The sequence below is a fragment of the Condylostylus longicornis genome, unplaced genomic scaffold, assembly GCF_029603195.1.
Source record: "Condylostylus longicornis isolate FDR11 unplaced genomic scaffold, ASM2960319v2 ptg000013l, whole genome shotgun sequence".
Lineage (NCBI taxonomy): Eukaryota > Metazoa > Arthropoda > Insecta > Diptera > Dolichopodidae > Condylostylus > Condylostylus longicornis.
The window spans coordinates 2,964,192-2,987,310 of NW_026577982.1; the positions used below are offsets into that span (position 1 = coordinate 2,964,192).

Here is a 23,119-nt window from a genome sequence, read left to right on the forward strand (position 1 = left end):
GCATTCATAATATATCAAATTACTGCTCAGCTAGTTCAAAATTGTGACTTTTTGAGTTTATTGTGATCTTCTCCGCCTATTGTTATTATGAATAACTGTGCCGCACACAAGGAAATTAAGGCTAGATTTTTAGTTAAATTTCAGAAGTTTTTTTTTCGTTTCATGTTTTTCATTCAGCAGTTTTGGCATTTTGTATTTAGGCAATAACGTCTTACCTTTAACTAAGAGCATGAATTCTTCTTCAGCGAACTCAGAAATCCTTTAAATTTCAAAATTATATCATATAATCTAGAATACTGAAAACCTTATATGACCGTGTACTATTTTAATATTATTGTGTTTTTCATACAAATGTGCATTACGTACTTATATGTATAAAACGTAAATTATACATTATTTTTTTTTTTCATTTTATTTTTAGTTTTATTTTCCTACATATTATATTATTTGTTTTAATATACTTATAGTTTATTTTCTTACAATATACATATATACGTATATATATTTATATTATATGAGAATTAATTTCATTCGCGATTCGATTTTATTATTTTATTCTCAATGTTATAACCAACAACAGGAAATGAAATAAAATATTGGAAATTTTATATATACTTAGTTATACATTTAACTATGTATATAACTTATATTTGTAACAAATACGCTCGTAAATATGCAATAAGTATATATGTTTTGATGAAGAAAAAAATACTAAATATATAAAATAGTAGTGGGTGGTATGTGATATGAATTTCAGAATAAAACTTCAATGATCTAATTTATTTTACTTTAAATAAAAAATTTTAGTTTTTATATTTATAAAATTAAAGATACCATAATATGAGATACTTAAATTTTAAAAAGGATATGAGATTTTATATTTTAACATCTGCCTGTCTGTTTAATTTGCCTAAAGTGAAATTGAATTAATTTAATCTAAAATAATTTCTAGTAGATTCTTTCTACTAGAAATTTCTAGTAGATAATTTCTAATAGATGAGAAAAATACGGGTAGAGAATGAAACCTCTTTCATACTAAATTTGTTTTATCTTACTAGATTTTATATATCCAGATTAAGTTTTGAATTGAATATTTCAGCCTTACTAATATCAGACGTGGTTAAAATACTTATAGTAAACTTAATTACTTATTTACTTAATATACTATATACATCGTCTGATTAGCCTCAATTTTATATAAGAAATTGGTCCCCCAAAAAGGATTACCTTAAAGAATTCACCGAATCAAATGGTGTATTATGTATAGTGTGTTATAACAAACGTCTCAAAAATCTCTACATCATAATTATAGTTATGTGGGAATTATTTTTTATATGTCGAGGTACCACGTCGAGGTATTTTTTTACACAGCATTCTTTGCATTTAACAAAGTAAATAATAATTTTTATTATTTTTATGCTATACATTAAAAGGCAAGAGTTTATTAATAAAAATCTCTTTGTATAATTAATTAATAACTTACTCATTTTATAAGAATTTTAATAAATTAAATGAAATTTTATTAGCACATTGTTATACTTATATAATGATATAATAATTACAATGCAATCATATATTTAGTGTATGCCGTCATCACCCATATAATGTAATCTAAATAATCTTAATAATATTCAAACCATAAATTTTATTTTTAATTATAAGCTCAATTTTCTTATTCTGTATATGATGAACAAATAATCTGTTATATTAAAATAATTTATACTTATTAAAATTTTGAAAGTTCACTTGTTTTTTAACAGAGCCAACTTCATCTGAACTCTTGTTAACAAATCATTATGATAGTATGTTAATTTAAACATTAGATATGTACATTAGAATATTATTTTGCGTATTCTTACATAATTTTAGTATTATATTCGTAATAATGTACTTGTATATATAGTTATACACGTATGTATGTATATAACGTGAATATGAAAAAAAGTGAAACATATTATTTTGAAATATTTTGTTAGGCACATCCTTATGATTTATAGTTATATTTGCGACAAGAAATATTTGGAGATAATAAGAATACATTAGTCATTTAGTTCCTATTTTTTTTTTTTATTCAAATTTTTGAGATCTCATTTTATTATGACTATTAAAGAAAACATTTTGACATAAGAATGAGAAAAAAAAAAACAAAAAAAAAATCATAACAGTTATTCAAAAATCTTTTGTTTTTTTTTTTTTTTGTTTTTTACCATACAATTTTGTAGTTACAATGTTACATGTGTATTTTTAAATATTCAGGATTCAAAATCCGAATCATCATTATTAGAAAGATAGGAGATGGGAGAAATTCTTTAGAATTTTAATTTTTCTTTTTTGGTGATTTTTATTATTTTGAATTTTTTATATATTTTGCTTTATTTATTTTTAATTTTTATATTTTTTTGCTTTTTTTTTAGAATATGATTTTTCTAACTAAAAACATATGACAAAAAATATATGTAAACATTGAGTATAACATTTTTAGATGTGTAAGTATATTTGATTCTGTCGTACTCATCGGATATAATATGAAAAATAACCACAAAAATAAGGAGAAAAAACGAAAGAAAGGAAGAAATATATAGAATTAACCCTAACCTACGATACAGTTATTTATTACTCTTATTACATACAAGTTCTTGATGTTGAAAAAAGCTTTAAAATATTTCAATAATAATGATAAATTTAATAAAAAATAATCTCAATAAAACTTTAAGCAGTATATATATTGTAACTAACATATTAAGCTGGCACTATTTTATGCCAATATCTGAGCCATATCTGTAAGGGTTATGACACCCGTCTTTTATCTGAAGGTTCTTATACTGAAACCCTGATCAAGTCACAATAATAATCATTTGCAGCGTTATATAGCTCCTTATACAATACGTAAAATATATATATATATATATATATATATATATAAGTAAAATATTAATATAAAAGAAATTATCATATAATTACTCGCATATCAAAGAAAAAACTATGGCATCTGCTTAGTGAAATTGAATGAATTAATGAAACTGAGGTCATAACTCTTATAATGTCATGCAACAGCCCTTTATACCCCCTTGAAGAAAAACTAAAAGAGAAAATTTCATATCATCCGTTATTTTACCATATTAAAAAATTCAAAGCATATCAGATTAATATTAAAAAAAAATATTTAAATCTGAGGCTTAATTGAAACAAACGTATAAAATATGATCCTTATTGTATGTAATTCAATCTTCTCAAATGAGTAGCCATGATTCAATAATTTTCGATCGCATAAAGTGATTAGAAAGGTCATACGTTAGATAGACCTAGTTTAAAACCCTATTGCAAAGTAAGAATTTTTAATTTTAAAAAAGCATGCCCGAAAATATGCAATTTTTAATATATTAGAAAAATCAATAGAAAAATCAAATATAAATAGCTGTATTTACTTAAAAACACAATATTATTACAATTTCATATCAGGTACATATAAACAAATTATATTTAGTTGTAATAATTTTCAAATTATTATTGAAACTTCTTATTTTTTTTCCAATATATAATTAAGAGTTAAATTTTATGCAATTTTCCTGATCATAAAATTTTAATTTTATTTTATATAATGTAATTTTAATGTATTTAAGATTAAAGATTCCATATATGTACATATTTTTTCCGACTGGGGAGACAGATAATATTTCTTACATAGAACATTTATATATAGATAATTTCTATAATATATTTTATATACTTAAGTATAAGTATGATATATTTAAATATATTATACCCACTTAAATAATATCCACTTAAATACACAGAATATCTCAATGAACATATATATATATATTACTCCTATATATCAGTTGACTGAATTTTTATATTATATTTTTTTATAGAAAATTATTTTTCGTTCCAAGTGAATGAAAATCAGTTATAATATTAGTTAATATTTTTATTGGTGAAAAAAAATAATAAAAGAATAATCATAATAAAAATAATATTTTTATTTTTATACAATAAGTATATATATATATATATTTATATATATATATATATATATATATATATATATATGTATATTTATGTACATATAATTTATATATATAGATATATATATATATATATATATATCTATATGTGTATTTATATATTGATGTATATTTTTATATGTATTTATATATATACGCATACATATATATATATATATATATAAGTATATATATACATATATACATATAAGTATATATTTTATAGAAAGATGTAAATAATGTATGACTGTTATAAAAAAACAAAATATAAAATACATAATAATTTAAGTAAATAATACATAATTATTATATTATATATACACTTATCTACATAAATACGTCATATACAGTAACATAATATAGTATAACTTATATAATTTTGTTAAAGTACTTAAAAATAGATTAAAATTTAATAATAATAAAAAGAAAAAATAAGAAAATAGAAAAAATATAAAAAAATGTTAAAAAATGTGTTAAAGTAAAAAAAAGTGAAGTATTCATATATAAAAAAAATATGAAATAAATGATCAATAAAATGAAGGGAAATTTATAATACAAAACAAATATATTTAGTGAATTTAAATATTAAAAATAAATAAAAATTGCAAGTAAATAAAATCCTAAAAAAATAAAGTTATTTATACTGTTATATCGATTATAACAGTTATAACAGTTAATGAACATACAAAAAAAAAATAAAAATGTTATTAATATTATATTTTAATTGTTATTCCTAACCTTGTATACAATTTATTTACCTATACTTAAATATAAAAATATTTTCTTGTTATAAAATTATATAATTTAATTTTATATACTTTTATATATAGATATGTTATATTTTCTATTTATTTTAAAAAAAATAATTGTTATAATTATACATATTATAGTTATTTTGTTAAAAAATCATAAAATTATATGAAATTATTTAAAAAAAATATAAAATTAATTTATTTAAAAAAAAATGTCGGTCTTCATATACATATTTTTTATTATTATGAGATGAAAAAAGAAGCAAGTTTATAGTTTTAAATTAAATTTACAAAAGTAACTGTTATAAAATACGGTTAATTCATAATTTTATTAATTTTTATTACTTAAATTATTTTTTTTTTTTAAATTTTCTCAATTATCAACGAAATATGGTGCAATTTTAAGTTTTTTTTTTTTTGTTGAAAAATTATTTTGTCAAATTCAAATAATTAATATATAGTTTTAATAAATTTAATAAAATATAGAAGAAAAAATAAATAATAAAGCAAAAAAAATGTATTTGCCGGGTAAATATTTCTTGGAAAAAAAGAAAATGAAATTTTTTAAAAATTTTTTTCACTACAAATTCCACTTTTTCAAGACTTCAATATTTTGTTTTAAAATTTTAAAATATGCAGTCGAAAACGCTTTATTAAATATTTGTATATCTAACGTATTTGCATTGCATTTAAGTTTTTGCCCAGATGCAATTTTTCTAATCAAATATAAAATGTAGAACATCCACAGTACAGATATAATATGCACAGAAAGTTCTGTCCGAAAGCGTGTTCGACTGTAATTTAAGTATTAATTCACTGTTTTAAAGCTTTATTGTTAATATTATTACTTTTAATCTTAATTCACAATGGTTCACAATGTACATATGAAAATTTAACATTGTTGTAAGACACAATATTGTTTTTTTTTTTGAATTATTTTTTTGCAATATATTTCTTTTTTTTTATTCAAAAATATCGCCACTATTTTAATATTCTTAATAAATTGTTAAATTTATTTAATTTAATTTTTATAGTTGTTATGCTTGATTAAGATCTTCTTATTGTGAATGTTTCATATTTTTTATGTATATAACGGCTTCGTTATTACTTATTTTAAATTAATTTAGAAAATTAATTTCAAATAATTTTTTTCTAATTACGAAATAAATGTATAATGTATTTGTATAAGTATAATATATGAATTTATATTTACAGCTAAAATTAAACAATTTAGATTTTCTTTTATGCTATATACAAGGCTATTATGTAAACTGTACTACAAATATAACAGTTAATATAACTGAAAATTAAAAACAATTTTTCAAGTTGTTTAAATTTTTCAATGAAAACTTGCCTCAATTCGTGACTTTATTAAAGCTGGTCTTCTTCTACTAGGGCAAATCAGATATAATTATCTGCATATATATTAGCCTCATTAGCTGGTCTAGTGTAAGTAATGAAAAATTTTTTACAAAAATTGAATTTTATTTTGAGCTCTTCAATTTACTTATATTTACTGTTGGTTTTTGATATTCGAGTATTTCTTATATATATTATTAGTATAAGCAATACTTATTAAATCAGAAATGTTAATAAATTAAGAAATATCGCTCTATTGTATCTTGTGCATCCAATTAGCTATTCTGTTTATATACAACAGATAACCGTTATATCATGTAACGAAACAGTTATATTATTCTTTTCATATATGCTCATGATTTTCTCTTTCAAATCTTTTATTCTTATTCTTAATAAGATTGCTAACACTCTTATTTGCATATATTCATGTTTGATTGCCGTTTCCGGTATGAATTTCTCGTATGCTGTGTTGTTTTTCTCCCGATTAAATCAATAGAGTTAAAATTTGTCATCTTATATGTTTCATGGTTATGTTCTAATCTTTTGGGTAGTCTATTACCATACTGGTTCAATATTAAATTTAATATTACTTATATATATCCAAGAAGAAGGATAAACAACTATTCTATTGCATTTTATAAGTACACCGATGTTCTAAAAAGGGAATACATATTACAAAATAATAAGAACAACTTGGACACTACATTTACCAATACTTTTTTATCATATTAATGTATGTATATTCAGTTATCAATACCTTTTAATTCATCCAAGTATTAGGTTACTTGCAAGTATTTCAAATTTAATAATATTTAATTATAAACTTTGAAAACAAATGTTCGTTGAAAAATTAAGTGTTTTAAACTCAACAGAAATAAGAATTTCATTACTCTTTCTATATATTTTCGATGAATGATGTTGACATTTTCATGTTCATGTACATACACTTTAGTGGTATAGGTTAAATACATTTATATTTCATATTTTATAGTATGTAAATAAATAATATACTGCGAATAATAAAACGTGATTACACGAAATAAAATATATTTTGTCATAATATTATTATTGTCATCTATGGCTGAGGAATGCTTCTTAATATACGTGACATTTAAAACAAATATTGTTGTTTTTTATTTGTCTTTCTTACTTAAATATTTTATATTGTCATTGACTTGACTAAAAAATACGAATTATTTAAATATTAATAATAAAACAATTGTTATTAAATGTCCTTATAGAAAAATTTTTATATATTTTTCATTCATTTGACAAGTTTATGTTTAGTATACCTAATAGAGAAAACAAGAAAAATTAGATATTCTTAAATAGGGAAAGATTATCAAATATCAATTTGTTTTTTAGTTAAAAATGGGGCTATTTCCCCGTATATCAAAAATTATATACAACTGACAACTAGTCATGAATTCCAAAACGACATGTCGCACGCATCATAATTTAAAATTTACGTTGCCAACGCAACTGATTATTGTTTTAAATTTTTTTTTTGCATGTCTTCACGCAAGATTGAGACATAAGCGATTTTTTTATGTGACAAAATAAATTTTTAAATCTTTAATCTTTTCCGCTTTATTGAAATAATTTTAAAAATGTCAATTTTATAATAAAATGGCCTAGCTTTTGATCAATTTATATCTTAAGTAGAGCATTACTTTAATCTCATATACTTACAACCGTTTGCCAATAACTCTATTATTTTCACTGATTTCCATAAATTCTGTACAGTAAAAATTTTTTCCAAAATCTTTCCTTCCTAATGTAATTTTTCAAAATTTTATTATGTATTTGCTTATACATAATTTTTATTATCATAATAATATTTAATAATATTTATTTAAATTTTATGACACCCTTAAAGAGTCTTAAAATAGCTATTCATATATATATACGAATACGATATGTGAATCTCGTTATTACTCCAGAGAATATTTTTTTGGAAAATTTCCTCCTGAATCATATTTTATTTTGTTATCGTTAAAATATTTTAACCTTGACCATCAAAACTTGACTTTTTTTATAAGTTCCAATTTTTAAGCATTTAATAAGAAAACACATAAGTAAAAAACAGAAAAGAAAAATAGTAAAAAAAAAGCATTAAATAAATAAAAAATCTATTTTTGTATTTTTACAAATTGAAAGTGTTTGAAGAAAAACACAATTTTTATTTTTATATCATAACAGCTGGCTGTTTTTTTATTATAGCAAGTGGTATACTCGTAACATATTCTTAATTATTTATGTTAATTTAAAGAATACAATCAGTGACGATATCACAGATTCTAATCACTATATTAGAATAATTTACTATGTATATGGGTATAAAGTTTCATTTTTCTGCCACGAGAATAAGCAGCACTGCTATCAGATTATATCATTTATTCCAGTTTTTTTGGAAATGTGCCAACAGTATAAATAAAACAGCTACGTCTATCACTCTTTTGGCGGTCGTAATGCCGTCTTAGGTACAGTAAAGCAGAAATAATTGACAAAACTATAAGTGCGATGTGGAAAATAACAGTGTGTCACTATTTGAAGTTAGGTCACTTTTTTAATTTTTCTGCCTTTGGATTCGTTTTAGTCATTGACTGTCCACTCAATCCTTTTTGCATAAAATTATACATTTTTGCACATACCTCTCATCCTCCCTTATGCATTTTTTGCCAGTGTGTAGAGCTGAACAACTGTGATAAACAACATTGTTATTCTAAATAAGACATGAAGTAAATGATTTTCCGATTCTCACAATTTTATAAGAGAAACAAAAATATCTCAGAATCAGCACATTTCTTAAGATCCAAATTTGAGTTAAAAATCAATATACAATATTGTATACTCAGATAAAATATTGTTTGTACCACTCTACGAATTGACTTTTATTTATTATTATAACATCTATATACGCGATCAAATACAAACACGTGAATCCTATTATTGTGTACTACTGTCATCGATATATAAGAATGTTAGGGATGAATGTGCAAAATCTTTCAGAAAAAAATAATATTGAATTATTTGTATTCTTCACACTCACTATTATACTTAACATCAAATTGTATATCGTTGAAATTCACCACTGGTGGTGGTTATACTCAAACGTACTTCTGATAGTGAGCACACTACACTACAGAGATTCTTTCAAATTATATTCAGAGCGTAGTGGGATTTTTCTTTCATCTTTTTCTGTTTAATACTTTTATTGTGAATTTATGATGCATGCATATACTACACAATAGGAGCGGGAAATGGGAATTATTATGAATTCATGTTTTTTTCTTTCTTTCTTGCATTTTTACTATGTAGAACTAGAATAATATTTTATTTATACAATTTTACTCTTTCTTTGCCTTTCTCTTTTATATTTCTCATATTATATAATAAAATATACAAAACAAAATATTTTTAGTATTGCCAGATTCAATTAAATAAATTAAATAAAAACAAAACATAAAATGAAAATTATTCTTATATAATATTTTTGTTTTTTTTTAATATAATAAATTATAGCATAAATAGTATAATAAAATTTTTATTATTTGTATAAATGTGTATGTACACATAATGGTTCTTCGAAAGAGTAGAAAAAAAAAACAACGGAAATATTCTTATACTTATTTAATGTTCGTAAATCTTTTAATATTTTTTTAGATTTCTTAACAGATTATTTAATCTCTGGTTATATCTCTGGAAATATTTGAAGATAAATTTTAAGATATCAACGAAGGATATAATGATGAGATTTTCACTTTGTGTCACAAAAATTTGAAGGGGGGAAAAAACCTCTTGAAAAATCCTTAAATCATTTTTTGGTCTGTTTTTCATACCATTTATTAAATAGCAGTTGAATATTTAAGAAAAAACTTTTATAAAAAGAAAGCAAATTAAACTCTTAAAAAAAAGTTATTGTGGGAAAAGAAAATCAAAATCTTTTGAAAAATAATGAATTCTTTGAATGAATACAATTGCAATTTAAAAGGAAGGTTAAATTAAAACTATATGTGGGGGACTATTAATGCTGCCATATACAAAAGATTTATGGCTATAGAACTACTTAAGAATTTAAAATTTATAAAAGTGAAATTTTGTAAATAGTCTCAATGTATATACATTATGTAGTATGGTTAGTATTGAAATGAAATTTACAAATAACAATATGATGATAATGAAGTTGCTGTGACAATTTTAACGAAAACGTGGCAATTAATAATGAAAATGAATGTTAGAAAAATTACTATCTTTTGCAGTTCTACAGGCCTTCATTTTCTTAGAAAAATTTTCCAACACGTGCCGACCTATTTATTAATCGATTTGTTCAATTCGATCAATTTAAAAGTTCCTCGCCGAAAAATTTTTCGATCATAAAACATTTCTCTTTTAAAAGATTGATTCTGTTGATGTTATATTTTCACCGTCCTTTTCGAAACGTATGTATATTCTATCAATACATGAATATGCTTCAATTCTTCCCAAAAGTTTCGACAATTTTTTTTTTTGTCTTTAATTTTTACAAATATAAAAACTAAATTGTTTAGTTGAACGTTAACCTTACAAAAGAGGAAGACCTTTTTGAATGGTTGTTCATACATTTTTAGCACTTTTCCAAAAAATTTTTTGAAAAAAGTGCTTATTAGTTTCACTCTGTCCGTCCGTCCGTCCGTCCGTCCGTCCGTCTGTCCGTGTGTCTGTTTACAAAACTTCTACACCCTTGAAGATAGAAAGCTGAAATTTTATATATACATAGATCTTTACTAGAAACTTATTTTCGTAGAACAAAATTTTTACCTATCTCCCCCCCTCTAGAAGTTATACCCCCCCAAAACCCTAAAAATGGCCTTTTTTAAATATTTGTTGCAATGAAACCATAAGTATTTTTGAAATTTTGCAAACGCAGAAAGGCAGCGGCTTGCTTCCCCTAGCGCGGTATACTATAGTTAAACTTTAAAAAAACAAAATGGCCGTTGAAATTTACCGTTATCTAAAGTCCTTTTTTTCCAAATTTTTGATGTCGTTTTTCTTCTAGATCCTATATTCTAGAACTTTGAAATTTTAGGGGCTTTTAGACATTAACAAATGGTTCATTTCGTTAGAAGAAATTTTTTTTCCATCTCCACCCCCTCTCAAGTTATCACCTCTTGAAAATCGTAAAATTTGAATTTTTGACACCCTATATTTCCGAAACCGCAAGCTTTTCCAAATTTTTATAAACGCAAAAAGCTAACGGTAAATTTCGTGACACTAAAAAATATAATTATTTTTCTTAACTCACACAATTAACCCTTAAAATCGAGCATAATGTTAACCCCTTTTTATGTTAATTTTTGCTTTATTTCAAAGACTGCATATATGCGTCATCCTAAATATATGCAATCCTAGTAATAGTTTTGTATATGAATGAAAATAATTTTTATAGTGTGATAGGTATACATAGACTGTATTTAAAAGCGGAATTTTCACTTGTTGAAGGGAAAAGTGCTACAATACAAACCATTGGTTTGACCCAACTTTATTTTTAATTAAGGAAGAAAAAAAATATTTGCAATATTTTTTTTTTAACTCCTAAAGCCTAACCGATAGGAAGATGACTTGTGAACCGAATAAAAAATTAGTTGACAAAGTTGCCAGATCGGCTAAAATTGGAGAAAGCTAATACTTTACCTCACCTATAAAATTAATGTTTTTTTTTTTTTTTTTAATGAAAAGTTAAAAATTCAAATTCGTTAAACTTTAAAGTTATGTGATTCTGAAATCTGAACGGATTATAACTAATATAGTAATTCATGAGAAAGTACTTCTACGATCTCTAAATCGTATTTTAAAATGCGCCTAGCTGACACGAGAACTCCGTTACACTTTAAATTTTAAAAAGTAAAGAAAAGAGTTGAGTGTTACTTAAAGTCGCTGTTACTCGGAACCGGTCGAGCTGTGACCATTGTGCCCATATATGAATTTTGTCTCCTCATAAAGGTCTATATGCAATGGTATACAGCATTATAAGACAATTGGTATTACAGCATATAACACACTGTATAACTTAAATATATTTCTTTGACCTTTACTTAATTCAATTGGTTTTATGGTATACTCTTTCCAATTTTGTTTAATTTTAGTTTTGTAGAATATTTTAGTGAAGTAGAGATACTAAATAAATTTCTTTTATTTTATTACTTTGTTTTCTTATAATATTAACTCATCAATTAACAAATAAAAATAATAAAAATTTCTTTGGTATATAACGTATAAAAGTTACATTATTACCTTGATAGTATAACGGGACTATTATTTTATATATGTATACATACACTTCGTACTTATATAATATACATGTCATTTTTATTAATTTTTTTTTTTCATTTTTATATCAAATATAGTAAGTATACGGGGAAAAATTACTTTAATATTATATACTTATTACATAAGTATAACTTTGTTATATAAGTATTTCTCAAGGATAATCGATAATAAAATAAGAAAACGTAAAAAGAAAAAAAAATTATAATTTCATATTTCATCATAACTATGTTGTATAGTTTACATACTAACTATAATTATTGTATAAAAACTTTAAATAAAATGATGATTATAAGAAATGAATTGCATTTTAAAAATAAGAAATTCAGACACAATCCAATTAAAACTAAATTTAAAATACATACATATTTACTGGATGTATAGTGAGAAAAATTTACGATTATTAAATTCAAAAATTTTACTACCTACTGCAAATCATGTGGTGAAAGTGCAGCTGAATTTCTCAAATGAAGGTTTACTTCTTCTATCTTAATTTAAAACAAGTGTCAAGTTGTTGAAGTAAGTCTTCAAATTAGCCTTTATCTCAAACTTGGTTTACACGGCAGCTCCCATTAGTCTTAAATTTATTATTATTATAAATAATTAATGATGTCGATAAATACTTATTACCTCATCCGGTTTATTATCCTTCAAAATTGTCAAAATGTCAGATAAGAGCGAGATTATTACAGTAGCTGCCACCATATTAAAAAAAATATTCTAATAATTCTTGAATAAATTCAATTATTATTAAATAATAATAATGAAAATTATCATTTTAAGATTACTCCTAAACTTTGCAAAATTATTTGAAAAGGAATCACTTCAATATACATTCTATGGTGGTCCGGTTCTATTATAAACGGTATATCGGTATGTATATCTATCAATCACGTGGCAAGCTACCAAATTAAATATTGATATTATAAATGTTACAATATTCATCATTTTCTCAATCATTTTCTCAAATTTTTACAATTTGCTAAAATGCATAATTTATTATACAAATAATAATTGCATTCGAATATTTTATAAAATTGTTTGAAAGTATGTATCTGAAAAAGTGCTTGCATATGGAAGTTAGTGTATAAAAACAAAAATCATTATAAATTCTCGTATTAGAAATATTTTACATGAAAATATTGAAAACCAAGTTACAAGAGAAGAGAAAATTAAAAGAGAACATTATTTATGTACATGAAAAGTTTCCACATTTTTACACGTATACACCATGTTGCTTGCATTTGTTGCATGTGATAAACTCTTACAATATGATGTTATAATTTTATAAAATATGGAAGTTATACTTAAACACCTTCCAACCATATATGTGTATTTATTTCCTGAATTCATCATATTTTACAATACACCGGATTCATTAATTCAATCTAAAAAAGAAGAAAAAAAGATTGACAAGCGGGTGCTAGAATCAGGTACTTACATATTGTTGCAAGATTTTCCCCCTATTGAATCCTGTATAATGTATTAAGTGTACGTATAGCTATAAAATATTAAGAATCCAAAAAGTTAATGCGTTATTTCCTGCCCGGAATTAATTTAAAAAAAAAAAGAAAAATAAAAAACAAAAAAAAATAAACAAAGTACTTACTTTTGTGTACTTTATACAAACAAAATGTTAACAAAAAAAGCTTTATAGTTAAAATGGTGCACAGTTAAGTCATCATCAACATCCGCGGTTTTTAAAATAATATATAAAAATTTTCTTCATAGACCATTTAATAAGAATGATGATATTTTTTTTCTGTGTATATTTACTTTGTTCTATATTTTATGACGTACTTGTATTTAAAATAATTATACTTTATAATATAAAATATCTGTCCTGCTAACAATAAGATGTGTAAATTATTTAATAGAAATAAAGATTCAATAACAGTTTCTTCTTATTCATTTAGGTGCCGAGGCACAGCGGGTACAAGGGCAACGAGATCCCCATCCCCGATCGGAGGTTCTTTTCTGTGGACTGTTAATTTCCTTCATTAGGGGCTGGCTTTACGTTCTGTTTGAGGGAGAATCGAATCTTTCCCTGAAGGCTAGTGGGGGATGCCATCACGCGAAGTTATTCCTTCCATCTTACTCAAGGAAGTTTTCCTTAGAGGAGATGGATCGAAATTGGATTCATGCTATTATGGTGAAATATGTCTTCTTTTAGTGTAAATTCTGTCGGGACAATGAGAAGATAGCCATACATATTCAATGTGGCTGCTTTGCTCTAGCCATCAGGAGGCGCAAGTGATTTGGATTGTGGTTTCTCTGTATTGTTGAGCTAACGTCCAAATCCCTGAGGCTTGGGACCGGGTTAGTATAATTGAAAAAGGGTGTTTCACTAATTGAATAGGGGGCCTGGCTGTGGTGGTTAGAGAGTTAATTTACAATCCATCACAGTTTCTTTTTAACATGATTGAAAAAACTGACATATTTATGGCTTGGAAAAAGGATTCTGTATATGGAGTAAAGATTTTTTAGGTAATGTGATAAAAAACATTATTTTTTTATTTTTAAAGTTGATTTATTTCAAGTAAAATGCCTGAAATTAGAAAAATTTGTTAAAAAATGCTTGTATGTTTTTCTCTTTTAAACTAATTAGCAAATTAAATGGCCGTCGATTCGTGGGACTGTCACTAATATTTAATTAAATGTCACTTTCACGAACGTTAAATTAAATTCACAATAGCATTGTAAAAAACTATTAAATCATAATTATAGATGTTAGTCAGTGAGTGCTCAACTAACTTATATTTATGTAAGCATATAAAACAAAAAAAAATAGAAAAGAGAAATGAAAATTCAAATTTTTTTTGTAAGCAGCCCATAGTTAACAAAGAGGAAAAAAGTTGCTTTTCATAGTTTAATGGTTTCCTTTATGCTGGTTTTTATTCTTTTTATATAATGGAAACTTCCATTATTTCATTTTGAAAAATTTATGTGAAACCGACCACTGATTTTTCGTTTTTTCACTCTTTTTGATTTCATATAAATATTATAGAAAAAGCCAAGCCAATCATAATGTAAAAAAAAAACAGAATTAAGTAAAAAATTTTTTTTTTTGAATTTGCTAAGACTAAAATTTTTTTTTTCAAGAACTTGCCAAACAAGTTCTTTATATTTTCTTTTTAATATGAATACCATATACATACAAACATACACATACATATTATAATTACAATGTATAATATTATATTACAATTATATACTACATTATTTGGCCATACTATATAAAAATAGTCTGACGATGATGCAATGAAATCAGAAATACACTGGAATAATTGTGAATAATATTATTTATTAGAAATAAAGGCGGCAGGTTATTTTTGAAAAAAAAAAAATTTCAAACAAAGTTTTGCCGGCATTTAAATTATTTAATTGTGTATGCAATTTAAATATTTAAATATATTTACTTGTATGTGCCTTTTGCATGTACCCATACATAAATATAGTGTGCACGATGTAGTTTTAAATAAAAGTTCAATCAGTTTCACTTTACCAAACTGATTGACCCTAGAAATGTGAAAAAAAACAATGCTCTGAAATCAATTAAAATACAAGCATGGAGAATTTAGCATTCTAGTTTTTCACATTCTTGTTTCGAGTAATAGAGTAGATTGTAATTGAATAAGGGGTGCGTTGAACCAAAATTGATATTACATATACGAGTACAAACATACACAAATAGAAAATGATAATTTTTCAAAATTATATGCATACTTTTAACTGCACCAACTATTTCCTGTAATAAAAATAGTGTTATTTATAGTTTTACAATTTATATTAATGGTTTTCTGTTTAATTTTTATCATGCGAAATTCAATACTATGCTGGTATAGTGATGTTATATATGTATGTATGTATATACAAAATGATTTAAATTTGGAAATTTTTTGATTACAAAATGGAAAGTAGAAAATTTTCAACTTGAAAACAAGGAAAAAAATAATCAAAACAATTGCTGGGAAATAATTGGGGAAAAAAGTAAATGAACAATTAAAAAATTTTGATTGCTTTTTTTTTTAAAAATACAAGATTGTACTCTTATATCAGATAATTCTCTATACATTTTGATCATGTTTCTCATTGAGTAATATTCAAACTATAATAATCTATGTATGTATGTATATTTTTCTGTATAACATGACTTCATCTATCTTTAAATTACCAAAAAAAAGTTTATTACAAAATAGAGAAGAAATAGAGTTGAACTTGTCAACTCCATGACACTTGTGCGAATGGTTTCTATAAGATTTATATGTCTAACATATAACCATAAGTTTAAAGTCTCTAAACTTGTTTTAGTGAAATTTCGGAACAGTTATCTTGGAAATGTTTGAAGCATGTAAAATATTTTTGGAGTAATTTGACTGCTACTTATGAAATCACAATTAAATTTTGCGTAATAGTGGCCTTGTTACGGAACTCCTTTACCCGAATTTTAAATACTCTATGCTTTACAGCTTCAAAGATTTGACTAAATTTCATTTGAAATTGCATAACATCTATTCAAACTGTTCTTCAATCAAACCAAAATTAAATAAGGGTGGTTCTGTAACTATACTATAAGCGGCATTTTTAACAATTTTATTACATTTGCTCAATTTGCTTTAAAGCTATCGCTGGGGTGAACATATGTATTTAAATTGACTAAGGATTCGACGCTGATCAGTTTTATGTAAGTGCCTCATATCTTAGCCGTTAATTTCTTACCATTACAAATGGAGTGGTAAATTTAAAATAAATGAAGTGCTAAAATTCCTAGGAATGTACAACATTTTTCCTAAAATAAAACATTTGTTTCAAAGGCAATTCCGAATGGAAATATTAGAATCCCTATACCGTTCTGCTTTTTACAGAATCGAACAGAGAAGCTTTTAAAATGAATTGGCATACTTATACTACACAAAAGTATAAATTTAATTGCTTCTATTTGAAGTTTTTAAAGTTTTAAGTCACGAAATTTTAGTTTTAACACACCAAATATTTTCCATGTTATTTAGTCAAAACTCTTCAAACATTAACCCCATAATAAATTTCGAATACTTTCAATTTTAAAATTCCGATTTCATATAAAATCAATTAAATTACAAACTATTAAAATTTCTATATGAAAAGTTTTCAACTAAAATACCGAACATGTTTCTAAATTTAAATTTAACTTTCAATTCATCAGAATTTACCTTCACATATTCATGCATACAAAAACATATATAAATATAATTACTCTCAATTAATTCTATATTTGTACTTTTATTGTATAGTTCATTTTTTCAATCGAAGTCCTTCATTCCATTCATTTTATTCAAAATTATTGTCTCATAATTCAATTATCAATGAAAACTCAACAAAAAAAAAGTTTTAAATTATTTTTGCATAAAATTTAAATTGAAAAAAAAAAAAAATTAATGGGAGAGTTGATAATATTTTTATGCTCAATCAAATAATTTATTTTTCACTCACAATTTAACAATTCTACTCGTTCCCTTTCCGCGCCTTTTTTCCGAAATAGCATGTGTTTAAATTTCAATTTATGAATAAAAATTTATGATTTTTTTTTTTGTTACAACAAATAAAATTTTGATTGAAAAACCACTATGACCTTTAAAAATTTTATTTTTTTTTCCACAATGTAGTTTGAAAAACTTGAACGCTTGAGTGATTTCCTTTATATAGGTAAAAACAAAAAAAAATATCTGATGTAAACCGCACATAACCGACTGCAAAGTGAAATGTCAAATTTAGTGAAAATGTTTCACAAGATTATGGAAATTCCATTCAAACACTTTCAAATTTACATTTAAAAAAAAACTAATTTTGGCTATTAGTAGAGATTCACTTTAAGCCGAATTTCGTGAGTCAGTTACTTCCGGATGCAAACAGAGCTCAAATATTAAATTTCAAGAAATTAAGTTAAATAGTTCCTATGAGATATGATCAAAAACGTAAAATCGGCCCAGTAGTCGAGAAACAGTTAGAGAGATCTGACATATACCAAAAATTGATCAAACCGGTTCATTCTGAAAATAAATGTGAAAATCGGCTGAGCAAAACTTGAGATAGTGATCTGAACAGACAGACGAGTGCAGACCGACAGATCAAAAAACGTCTCTTTAAAAATAGTTTACTTAGTCTTTCGTAGTATGGAAAAAAGCATTTCGGCCGAAAATTCGATAGGTGAAATTTGGTGCCATCACATAACCTCTCTTATTGTATGCAATTCGGTCGATAAAAAAATCGTTAAAAAATAATATTAATTTGTGGTATTTTTAAACGCTAAATATCACCCATTCATTCATTTTTTTATTTTGTACTTTTATAATTTATTCGCACAATTGAAAATAAAAATTTTACCTGCGTTTAAATTTCAATATTATTCAGTTTGTGTCGTGATTGAAACGCTTGATTAGTGATGTTGTCGTTTACTCTTTTTCCTTTTATTTTTCTATTGTGAATTTGATTTTACTTTCTGTTTTGGTGTTTTTTTTTTGTTATGTTCCACCCTCAACCATGTACATAAATCTTTTTATATTCTATATACCTATTTTTGCTATTTAAATCATGAAAACGAAAGGAAATGACAGAAAATCTTCACTTTTGCGTTGATTTTTTTGTTTTTGGCTGCTTTGTTTCGTGATGGAATTTAACACTCTTTTTGATACCTACTTATTTAGAAAATAATGTGAAAAAGTAAAAATGAAACGAGGTTTATGCATATTTGAATTGTAAAAGTGACTAACTATAAGTATATAGAGTTACGGAGAAGAGCATATTTTGTGAAAAATAAAGTCATTCAACGAAAAAGATAAAGGTTAAATATTGTGCTTTCAAATTGTGAACAATAAAATTCAACTATTTGTTTCCTAATTGAAATTTTATGATTCAAACTGTATGTGTATAGGGAGAAGATCAAAATGGTAATAATAAAAATTTGACATAACCCTCAAACCACCAGAGGATTGAAAATAATAACTAAATAAATTTAAATTCTAGTTCTTTATATTGCTATGAAATTGAGAAATATTGAATAATTAACGTAACAAGCGTTATACATTAGTGATTAAACAGTATATATATATAACACTTTTGTACAGGGTAGTTACAAAAATTTATTGCGGTAGATGGTTTTATAATTATTAAATGGAGTAAAAACGTTTAAAGGTTAATTTTTATTCGTATACAAAGAAATTTTCGCGAAGAAGAGCGTTGCGTTTAGAAACTATACTACACCTAACCACAAGATCATGTGAGTATTGCAGTATACTTAATAGTACTTATAGATAAAGCCTTAAATGGAAAACAAGCAATAAATCGCAAGTATCTAAGGAAATTGAATAGTTGCAAGGGAATATAGCCAACCTAGTTACATTGTCCTCAGTTCCCGTCTACAGTATACCAGTAATTCATTCTAGACATAAGAGAATTGGATAACAACTCCTTAATACTGGAGAAAACGATGGTATTAACGATTATATCGATTATTACCGTGTAAAATTATTGATTAAAACAGACATTAACTAGAATTGAGACTATGTACTTAAAATATTAGAATAACCTGTATTTTTACTCTTAGATTTTAGATCAAATTTAACTTAAATAATTTTTATAAAAATTTTTTTGGTAATTTTAAGGCGACTTTATATTCAATTTTAAAATTAAACTGTTTCTACTTTTTTCTAATAGCATATTCTTGCATTTTATTTAACTAATGTACATACAAATCAGTAGCTATATGCTTAAGTATTATAATACATTTTATCTATTATAATACTCCTAAAGACATACAATTATATTTTTCTAGTAACAATATCAGAGCACTTATGTATATATTTGCACATCTATACATATTTTATATTCAATTGTTCACAAACTCTTGTACATACAGCAAGAAGCATTGTAATTACTTTCAAATTGTTAGAATTGAAAAATTTTATGTACTTTTAATAGACTAAATTTTGTTGAGAACATTAACAACTATATATTGATATTTGTATGGATCTCTGTACGTGTATATACATTTATAGTTATACATTTGATCAACTTATGTGTGTTCAAGGAGGTATAGTTAAAGTATAATATGTATAAGTAGATAAAGTTCAACTTAAAGTTAATGGGAATTGTTGTATATTAACATTAAAAATAAGTGCTGTTTTGTTATCATTTTTTTCTTATCACGGAAAATTATGTTGAACTTTTCCAATTTCTTGTTTTTCCTTATCGTCGTCGAATTGTTCTTTAAAAGTTCGAATTGTTCATTTTGAGTATAAAATATTTTTTTATTTTTTCTGATAAAAAAAAATACGAAAAACATTTAAGTAATTAGAATAAATTGTGTTTGCGGTTAAAATTGATTGTATGCAGGTTTTGTAAGTTTTAAGAATTTCTTAATTTCGCATATATTTTTCTGGTTTATCAACTATGGGAAATTTCTTTCAAGTATTATATAGGTAATAGATAATGAGGGAATGATGAAATTTTACTTTTTTTAAATTTTAACATTTCATTCGGTTTTGCGAGCTTCAAAGAAACTCTTTGAGATTGTATTACATGAATATTAAAATTTCAAAATTTTTCATTTAATTTACTATGTATGCATATGCACGTAACGTACTATCTACAAATAAAGTTCAAATCATAGTAGACACGTGATTAAATTTGACTAGTGCAAAAATTTTTGGTGCTTTTTTTGCAAATAATCGTGATATACCAAATAAGTATGTTAAGATTACATTATTAAATATGCATTTCAATATTATTGTGAATATTTTTGTAATAAGTTTAAATATTCGCGTATTAAAATATTTATAAGTATATTTATTTTTCATTGTACCCCGTGGCTTTGAAAATATTCCGCATTGAAAAGCATGGCATGCAATGAATATGTTATTCAAAATCCTGTACTTTCTATAACATTCACAAGCGAATAAGTAGCACAAATTTCTATATTATCATTGTTCAATTTGATTATGTTATTCTGTGAAAATTTGATTATTTAATTTTGGTTGGATCTAAAATTTTGGATAAAACTACATAAATTTGCAATTTTTGTCTTTTAAACTAAAATTTGTACATATATGTACAGGATAACCAACTACTGACGAATTTTAAAGAAAATAATTTAAACTTTTCAAATCTTTACATTTTTATCTAAAAATTCTGTTTATGGTTTGCTAAATTTTGCCCTCCAAGTTTCGAATAATCAACAATTTCTTTTAATTAATGAAATTTAAAATTTAAACTAAATTCCCTCCAAAGTACGTTTCTTTTCAACTTATTTGAATATTTTATTTGGCCTCATATTTCCGAAACCACAAATTATATACTTACAATATATGTCTAAATATATAAATAATTTTATATAATTTTAAAATACACAATTAATAATCTAATCACACTTTCATCATTATGTAATTCATTAATTTTTTACAAATACATATACATAAATTTTCTATACAAGTTATAAATAATAAAAAAATTTTTATTTTGTCAATATTCTTATCGTGTGCAAAAAATTAAAACAAAAAAAAAAAATTATTACACTTTCACCTTTGTTAGAAAGGTGAAAAGAAATATAAATGTTATTGGCAATTAATTTTGCGTGTCTTGAATATTCATTAGATATCCTTAATAATTTCTCTATTATTATTTTTTGCTATTTTTCCTATTTTATATTTATGTAATAATAAAAACGCATAAATTTTCGCGTAACGTTTTGTTAATTTGATAGACATTTACTTTTTTATATTCTTACAATATGATTAAAATGAATTATTGTGTTGTTAATAGAAGTATAATTATGCAATTATAAAAAAAAACAAAAAAAAAACATTAATTCAGATTAAACCAAAGGTTTTTAAAGTAGCACATTTTCCTTGGACAAATAAAAACACTGCACAAATTTAAGTTATTCTCATTACTCTATTAAATTATATCGTAATTGTTGCATACCTTCAGGATGAGAATTAAATTGTAAAGAAACATTATGGTCGAATTCGATTAGTTGCTAATTAAGTTAGTCCAGATAAATAATTATTTTTTTTTTATTATTATAAGAAGATATTTACCATTTTTTACTTGGTAATAAGAAATTTGGAAAAATATGCAATTTCGAAAAAAATATGGTATTAAAAATTTAAATTTTAGCAGGCGAAAACTATAATAGTATTTTGAAGAAAAAAGAAGTTTAACATAATTGTTAATTTTAATAGCCACGAAACATGTGAGTACGACGTTGTTTTAATGTTAGAAAAATAGAAGTTATCTTGTTTTTGACTTTGTGGAACCCAAAAACATTGTTATTGAATTGTGGAATGTGTATGTTATTGCCATACAATAAAATGTCAAAAAAAAATAGATTTTTAAAACTTTAACGAATACAAAAAATAAACAAGTAGCTGAAATATTTTTTCTAGATAATAGAGAAAATGCGATTCTTAACAAAAATCATTTGCGTATAACAAATGTCAATTTTCTATCTTAGGTTTTGTAAAGGTTTTGTAAACAAACACACGGAGAGATAGACGAACGAATGAACAGTTAAATTTTATTGAAAATATGCTAAAAAATAAAAATAAAAAATACAAATAAAATCATTTCTTTTGCCTGTACTTATGAAAATTTTTTGACGTGTAAAACTTATTCAAGAGCAAAACTTCAAAAAAAAAAAAACAAAAAAGAAAATTATTGTAAATT

General features: G+C 24.1%; 1 protein-coding gene across 3 annotated transcripts in view; it reads left to right on the forward strand.

Moving 5' to 3' along the window:
* LOC129605307 (anoctamin-5) overlaps positions 1–23,119 on the forward strand; it is a 93,559-nt gene that overhangs the window by 19,237 nt on the left and 51,203 nt on the right. For 2 of the 3 annotated variants that reach the window (XM_055514982.1, XM_055514985.1), the window contains exon 1: positions 5,153–5,284. The exons of the other annotated variant lie outside the window; for it this stretch is intronic. In XM_055514982.1, coding sequence (XP_055370957.1) covers positions 5,272–5,284 — 13 coding nt within the window. In that variant the 5' untranslated portion in view covers positions 5,153–5,271. Of the gene's footprint in view, positions 1–5,152; positions 5,285–23,119 lie in introns of those variants that run through there. 3 annotated transcript variants of the gene reach the window in all.